Source organism: Empidonax traillii, unplaced genomic scaffold (genome assembly GCF_003031625.1).
Source record: "Empidonax traillii isolate 1590-97213 ecotype Southwest subspecies unplaced genomic scaffold, ASM303162v1 scaffold889:size374758, whole genome shotgun sequence".
Classification (NCBI taxonomy): domain Eukaryota; kingdom Metazoa; phylum Chordata; class Aves; order Passeriformes; family Tyrannidae; genus Empidonax; species Empidonax traillii.
The window spans coordinates 96536-104907 of NW_020956082.1; the positions used below are offsets into that span (position 1 = coordinate 96536).

The following is an 8372-nucleotide window of genomic DNA, read 5'->3' on the forward strand; positions in this document are numbered from 1 at the left end:
TTGTCTGAAAACTTTGAGGATTTGTGATCTATTTCTGATGTTACTCAGACTCAAGTGAAGCAGAAACATCTTCATAGAAGTATGTTGTTATATATACAGTCAAAGTCAGACTTCCATTTAACATTCCAGAAATAGTCGAAGGAACATGATTTGATTAAACATAACTATTGTAAAGCTACAGATTTCTTTAATTTTTTTTTTCAGTCGACTTGAAACTTTTAAAATTTGCTAAAACCCCCTAATATTTTCAAGCAGCTTGAAATAGGTGGTTGTCTTTTTTGTGAATAATCACATGTGATGGGTGAGGCCTGACACTCAAGCAACTGAATACAAATCTAGATCCCACTGATTTTTAGTGGAAATGAAAGCTAATTTAATTCAATATTAAAAACATGATAGCAAACCAAGAAAAAAAACAAAGAGGAAAAATTATTCTGGAAATTCCAGGGGAACTTTTAAGATGCCTAATTAAAGGAAAATTAGTTCATCCTCTTCCAGGTAAGCATACGAAATATTAGCAAATTACTGATTTTAAAAGCAGAATTAAGAAAATCAATTCTGTCCAAATCTTCTTGCTACTTTGTGAAGCCAGTTTTGTATTTGCATTGAAATAACACTTCAGTGGAGAGTTGGATTACTCCATTGTGCTGCTCTTGGTATTATAGGTGGTGGAAATGACAGAGAGAGAAGTGAAAGCAAACAACTTGAAGTGAGGCATTCCAAAGAGCCAGCAGAGATTGAAAAACATCGCAGTGGGAGCATGGAGCAAGAACGAAGTCAGGCAGAAGAGGAATCTAAAAACTACATGAAAGAAAGTGAGGAGGAGAAACTTGCTCACGAGGAAGGCAAAAGCACGAAGGACAAGTCTGGACACCACACGCCTGCTCAGGATGAGAGACTTTACGCAGAAGAAAAAACCCACTATCAGGAAGCTGGAAGAGAGGAGGAGAAGAATTACCACAGTGAAAAAGGAAGCAAAGAGAGCAGTTGTTGTGATGAAGATGCGGAACATGCTCTTCTCAACAAGACGTCTCACTCCGGAGGCACGAGCACAGATTACCGTGATGGGAATGGTCAGCGCCCCGCGGGCCGCTGGCACTTGGAGGAGGAAATGCAGAGCCCTTACAAACAAGTTCATGAAGGTGAAGGGGGAGAGGCAGAGGAAGAAAGAAGTGAAAAGTACCACCATGAGTCTAAGGAACGTGATTTCTCCCATCAGCAAGAGCGTGAAGAATCTGATGAGAGTGAAGAAACAGAGGAGGAAAAGCAACCCTACAAACCCAAAGGATACCATGGGAAGCACAGAGTGGGTGACTCCTATGAAGACAAGAGGGGCCATGTTGGTGAGAAAGGGGAAGTAGCTGAGGAATCAGACACAGAGGAGACCCGTGTCTGGAACCAATGGAACCACCATCAGAAACAGCAGGAAGAGCAGCGTGAGGAGAAGAGTGGTTATCATGGGGGACGTGGGTCTGAGGAGGCGAAGGAGAAGAGGCTTTCAATCCAGGGAATTGAGAAGTACAGAGACAGGTGGCAGCAAAGGGAAGAGAGCAGTGAAGAGAGCAGTGAAGAGAGCAGCGAAGAAGAAAACAAGAAGTATCACCATACTGAAGAAAGTAATGAGAAATGGCACAAGGAGAGGAGACATCATGATGGATCACATGAGGCCAGGAGGAACCATTCCAAGGGAAGGATGTATCTTGCAGATGAAAATGAGGAAGAGCTGGACCGTTACCTCAGTGGTGGCAGCAAAGAGAAGCAGCGTCATGCTGGAGGAAGATACCGCCTCTGGAATAATGAAGAGGAAGGGTCACAGAAAGCATCTGCTTGGGAGCACGGAGGGCAGGCCAGGAGACACCACAGCACCGAGGACAGGGGGGAGCAGCAGCGCTACCCCAGCTACAGTGAGGAGGAGGAGGAGGAGGAGGTAGAAAAGAAGCATCACAGCAGTGATCAGGTGGAAAATGATGAGGAGGAAAGATACGCAGAGAGGGAAGAGTACAGAAGCATTCTCCCCGCAGAGAATCAGAAGAGAACCACAGCATCCTACAGCCCTTTCTACCCACTGCTGTGGTGGAAAAACGGGCACTTTGAGAAGAGGGACAGCACAGGAGAGCAGCTTTTGGAGGGCACAGAGGAAAGCAGGTCTGCCCTGAACGAGAAGAATCTTTTCCCTGAATATAATGACTATGACTGGTGGGAGGAAAAGCAAATCCTGAGCGCTCTGAAGCACAAACGCACCGAGAAGAGGAATCCCAGCAAAATTAACAGAAATTATGTGGAAAGGCAATACAACAAGGTGGATCAAATTGCAAAACTTCTGAATTACAGGAAGAAATCAGCTGAATTCCCAGAGTTGTACAGTTCTGGAGAAGACCTGAAAAAACTTCACAAAACTGGGTATGACAGAAGAAATCTAAGCAAGAGGCCTTTGACAGAGGAGGAGGTATGTGTACAGGTGTTTCTCTGAAAAGCTGGGAGAAGCTTCATATGCACATTTCCAAATCCATTCCCAAGGCAGCTGGTAAACTGTGCATGGAAAAACACAAACAAGATTAAGTCCCATTGAGAGTCAGATGTTCAGTGATCTAAAAATCTGCTTTTTTTGAACGGTGGAACTTTGAATTTGGTGAACTACCCCAGGGCAGAGTTTATAAAATAAAACATTAGCTTCTGTCTGCTGCAAGACAGAAAGGGAAAGGAGATTGTCTTTCCCTTTGGGCCCTACCTCTCCCTGGTAGGTGTTACAGACTAATAAAAAAGGTGCCAGTGGCAGCAGGAGCAGAGAGGTAACTGACAAACACCAGGTTGTTTAAAGCATATAGTTGGAAAGTGACTTGGATGTTTAGAGTGAAATCAGCCATCTATAGACTTCCCGGTCACTGGGAGCAGTGGAAGGCTTAATGCGAATTTCTCCAGATGTTGAATGGTGTTAGCAAGTCATAATAGACAAGAATTGGCAGCATAAACCTTCTCCTACCCTCTGTCATTGTGGAGATGTTCCTCTTGCTGCACACGGTGCTTGCTGCGTGTCATAAGCCTGAACCCCTGCGACTGTCAGGCTGTGGCTTCCTAGAGGACCTTCACCTGAGCAGAAGGGAGCGCAGCTGGGAGAGAGCAGGACATCACCCCTAATGGTGCTTTAAGTCTGAAATGATTAGCCTGTAATTAGGGCCAGCTCTCAGAATGAGTATTCTGATATTTTCCCCTAATTCAGATATAAGCAGGAAATTGCACAAAGTATATGCTGTTAACACCTCCTACCCCAGCAGTCTGCTTAGGGACCATTAAATAGAAATGGCCTTTTCTCTTGTTTTCATGGAACAAAATATTTGCCAAGGTTATTTGATGAGTTAAAAAAAATGCTCTTTATGTTTTTACAGGAAAAAGAAATGGAAAACCTGGCTGCTATGGATTTGGAGCTGCAGAGTATAGCAGAGAAGTTGAACAGCCTCAGGAGAGGCTGAAGGTGTTTGGGGTTTCAGAGGTTGGTGTAGCTGCACTCGCAGTACCCGTGTTCCATGGTAAATTCACTGCCACTGGATTGTTGTTTGCCCTAAACCCAGGAAATACTATTTACTGTCCACTATAGTGTAGTGATTTATACAGCTGAAAATGTCTTTAATTTGCTGTTATGCTACTGAGATCAGAATGGCATGAATTTTAGTATCATAACCTTTCATGTGGGCAGATATTTTTAATAGGCTTTTGAAAATAATTGTGTTAGTGATCTTCAGAAATATATTTGTCTGAGTTTGCAATAATAAAAACCATTGATCTTGGACCAAACTTTCCCCCTGCTTACTTGACTGATTGGGTTGTTTCAGGATTATCTGTATCACATACATGAGTGAGGGGGGGTGTGGAAGGAGCCTTTTGGTGATCTTAGGACACTACAAAGCAGTAAAATAAATGATCCCATAATTAGTTTCAATTACTCCAAATATCTGGAGTTCAATTTAACCACTTACCCGAATGTAGTTTTTACAGCCCTCCTGCTGTGCTGGTGTCTCATATCCACGTTTCAATTGAAATAGGAACAATGGTACCTCAAGCCACGCTCTTCAGCTATCACCTACAGAACATGTTCTGTCATTTTGAAGTATCACTGGTGATTTATTTCTTTTCCTTGGTACAAGCGTTATGGCTCACTTGGAAACTCAGAACCGCGATTCAGGATCGAGGCCATGTTTGTGTTAATGCTGGTGAAACGCAGCCTATTTGGCTTCGATCTAAACCAACCTCTCAGGTGTTCCAATATTGTTTATTTCTCAAACTGATCTTTTAATTATACAAATATTCTTTTTCCTCGTGCTGTTGTTTTTATTGCCACAGTGTATATGATAGGTAGGATTTAAAACATGCTGGTAGTTTACCTTTTACTGTGTAAGTTTTCACACCTTTGTAGCTCCATAAGACAGGCCTCTTGTGTACCTGCCAGCCCAACAGAAGTGGCAGAGAAGTACCTGTGCCTGCTTTACAGGTAAGAGAAACAAAGCAGAAGATAGTTTTTCATGATGAGTCTCCTGGCTTACGTGGATTTCATCCTTTCCCAAGCTTCCAGGGTCCTGTCCAGTGCTCTAAGCTCTGTTATCTCGGGATTTCATCGTGTACTGGGTGTCGGCTGCTTTCAAAGTCCCGGTTTCCCTTCAATGTGGACGTACATCCACTTTTTCGCTGCTAGTTCTTCAGAGAACTTAAGAAATCCAGAATTTTAACAAAAGCTGCCTAAGAACCACACATCACACTTCTGTTCTCTCACGTGATCTGCCACACTTGGCACTGAATGGAAGGGTGAGAGGAGCAAAGCACATTTTTCAGATCCACGGGGCAGCTGGAACAGAGGAGATGGTGAGACCTGCATCCTCTCCGCTGATGGGTTTTTCACATGAGTAGAAGAAATGAGAAAGAGAAGAAACTTCCCCTAAAAGTAGAAAAACAACACTGGAAAGTTTGCAAAACCCAGCAGTAGATAAAAGCTGAAATACCCTGTGCCTGTTCTCCTAAGAGAGAGTCTCCAGAGTCTGTCCAGTCAGTCCAGAACCTGATAAGTAAGTTCAAGAGCAGAAGCCAAGTCCTTCTGGCCCCACAAGCTCCCACGTGGACCTAAAGTTCTGACCAGGGGTGCAATGGGGTGCAGACAGCAAAGGTGTTCTCCTGAAGCCTGTGCTAGACCTTTTTATTTCCAACAAGAGGGGAAAGTAAGAAAAAGAAGATAAATCTCAGTAGGAAAAACACCCTGCAGTTTAATTGACATGGCAAATGCAAAGTTAAAAAAAAAAAATCCATAAAAAAGCTGACATCTTGAAAGATCAAATAGTAGAATAAATATATATACATATAGCAGTTTTCAAAATAGATGTATCTTAAAAATATATAACAACTCTCAAGAAAATGACAGACAGTACTAATAGAGACATTCTGTTTAAATACTCAGTATTTTAATTTAAGAACATGCACTTTCTCTTCTGTATTTATTTCAGGAAAACATGGGGTCATGTCTAACATTAATTTTCTCTTTTTACTGTTCCTTCAGAAAAAAAAAAAAAAGGTATGATTTTTTTTATTCTCTTCATTCTACTTTCTTAAATTACTGTAAACAGCTGAGTTCTGTGTCCAAAGGGGGAGCAGATCACACAGAATGCTGATGAGAATTCTCTGATGCTGCTCCAGGAAAATGGAAAGCTAAGTTAGATATGTTGATTCGGACTCAACCTTTTAAAAACCTACATCATATTTGACTTTGGCAACAAACAAACAGAATGCCTTCACTGATGCTTTATCTTCCTTGATGTCTTCTTTCTGAAATTACAGTGATTTCAGTGTGCTGTTTGCTTCTAGGGGTTCTTTTTCACGTTCAGATCATGTAAACTGCTAAGGAGTTGAGACAATCCTCCCACCACATAGTTCTGCTGCTTTTTCTGACAGATGTGTGACAGGTACAATTTCTGTGCTGTCAAGAGCACTGAAAGTATAGGTATTTTACTAACAGTAAGACTCCTGAGATCTAAAAAACCAAATAAATTCTCCAAATGTTAACAATGAAGGTCTTGAACTTTGCATCTTTTAGGTGATGGCTCCTCCATCTTCAGTGCTTCTAAATTACTGGAGTCAGATTTGCCCTTATCCAAGACAACAGTGATGCCAGACAGAAGGTACCCTCCACCTCCACTCATTGTCAGTTTTGGATGGCTTCGATCTGGTAAGACCTTTAAAAAAGCAAACAACAACAAAACACAATCAAAACCCACCCCACAACAAGTACCTGTAAAAACTCACTCTATATCTGCACATCATGTTGTGTAATTTCAGCTTACACTATTGGATGCAAATTTTTTTTTTTCCCAGCCACAACACCAAACAGCCATTTGGAAAGTCTGTTTATCTTTAAAGGGCAAAGTATGTGGAGGTGAGAATCCAGTTATAGAAATATGTAAGAATTCAGGCCACTGCCTTACTTATTAATTCTTTGTGGCACTTCCAGCAAAACTGTGAAGTCAAGGTTTGGGTTGCATGGAACTCCCATTATGTGATCAGAAGTGGTGTATTTGGAACCATAGCTGATCTAACAAAACAGGAGGAAGGAGTACAGGAATTTCCAGTTTTGTCACCACCACCTTTCTGTAGCTTAAGGTAAGACATGCAATGAACTATCATTTTCAGCTGCACTGCACTCTTTGCAAAGGGCTTCTCCTCAGATATTTCCTCCTCGCTCTGACTGCCACTGCAGGTCTAATCTGACTGACCTGTGTCCAGGAGACTGTAACCCTTGCCAAGCCTACCTTGTGTGAACCTCTGTGGATCTCCTGGTCATTCCCAATTAGGTTGCCCAATAAGTAAGTCAGTAATCTTGGCCACCCTTGAATTAAGTCGTCCCCTAAATAATAACTGCCTATGGACTCCAGAAGCCCTTGGGCAAGGAGAAAGCCAGTGAAGTGCACCTCCTTCAGAGGTGGTGAGCTGCTCCTCAGATGTGGTTCTGCTGCTTCAGAGATGAAGCAGCAACTCATTTGCCCACAAGCATCTTGTTCAAACAAAGTCAGTCACACTGACATTTCTCACCGTGATGGTATTTTCCCCTCTCATCGTGTTTTTATTGTTCAGTTCCCAGACTAGAAACTTGTTACTTGGGTTCCAGGAAATGTGCTATTTTGAAGATGATAGATTTATAAGTCACCACCATTCGCAACATTACACATCTTTTTCAGCTGTCAAACCAGCTGGAAACAATAAACAACAATAAACACTTGTGATATTTTGCTACATCTCTCTCACATGACAGTGCTTTCGGTTGGCCACTAAAGTACAACACTTTGCTACAAATATTTCAGCAAGTGCTTAAGTGAAATGCTTTGTGAGAACAAAATAAAGTATTTCCATTTGAAGTGGTTACAATGAAGCATTAAGATTCTTCAGAAGGCCCACTACTCCTGGGTAAAACAAATGCATGAGCTTATACATTGTTTCATTGTTTTCACTGTTTCCAGAATTTTCAGAGACTGTTTTGCTCCCCAGTATTTGAGTATCTGCAGTTTTCACAGCCACTTACTACGATACTTACCTGGTAGTTTCGTAGCCAGGTTTCAGACAGCTTTAAGTTTATGACTCCACCTCTTTCTCTCAGCTTTGTGTAACATTCTAATAATGGCTTAAAAAAAAAAAAAAAAACAAATAGCAGGTTATATGGCAGAATAGTATCAAACTTGAACAGTAAGTAGCTAAAGTAACATACTTGATTTACCTCTTTATACTGGCAGTAGACAACAAAAGGCCTTGAAGGAGCAACAAATTCCAATAAAGACAGTAATAAGGGTGTGGGATGAAACTTGCTGGCTACAATTAGGCTGCAAAACAAATATGCACATTAGTTTTCTACTCATTAAGTGACATTTGCTCCTAATTAGTAAAGCAATCAATTACAGCTTAAAAGTTGCTCATCAGCATGTTTTCATGTCTCCTAACAACTCCCCAAATATAAAAACAAATCATGATTTTCCACTTGATATTTAAGAGCCTAAAACACTCCCTCCCTAAGGTGCAGAATATTAAATGAATTTCAGAAGCACTCATTCCAGCTGTGGTGAGCTCCACAATGATTCTTACAACCCACTTTAAGTGCTGCTTTCTCTGCCCCAAGACCATTTTCCAAATACAGTTCAAATTTTGTGACTGCTAATTGTTGCTTAGAATGTAACTTCAGTCATGATTCTTTAGACTGGGTAGTCTTCATTAAATACAGTTTTATATAAGAATATTTAGAGAGAAAATAACCCCCTAATAGACATGACTAAAAATCTTTTAAATTACGTCCTTTCAAACTTAAAGGTTTCTTATTTAATTCTCCATCCTTGTTTTAGTATCATAGTACAACT

General features: G+C 41.2%; 2 protein-coding genes across 5 annotated transcripts in view; one reads left to right on the forward strand and one right to left on the reverse strand.

Annotated features, from left to right (window-relative positions):
• Positions 1-3789, forward strand: part of LOC114067251 (secretogranin-1-like) — a 6404-nt gene extending 2615 nt beyond the window's left edge. Inside the window, exons 4-5 of the mRNA XM_027902556.1 lie at positions 589-2446; positions 3384-3789. Coding sequence (XP_027758357.1) covers positions 589-2446; positions 3384-3467 — 1942 coding nt within the window. The 3' untranslated portion in view covers positions 3468-3789. The remainder of the gene's footprint in view (positions 1-588; positions 2447-3383) is intronic.
• Positions 3790-5525: 1736 nt separating this feature from the next.
• Positions 5526-8372, reverse strand: part of TRMT6 (tRNA methyltransferase 6) — a 16847-nt gene continuing 14000 nt past the window's right edge. For all 4 annotated transcript variants that reach the window (XM_027902566.1, XM_027902567.1, XM_027902569.1 and 1 more), the window contains one exon: positions 5526-6209. In XM_027902566.1, the coding sequence (XP_027758367.1) occupies positions 6036-6209 (174 nt within the window). In that variant the 3' untranslated portion in view covers positions 5526-6035. The remainder of the gene's footprint in view (positions 6210-8372) is intronic.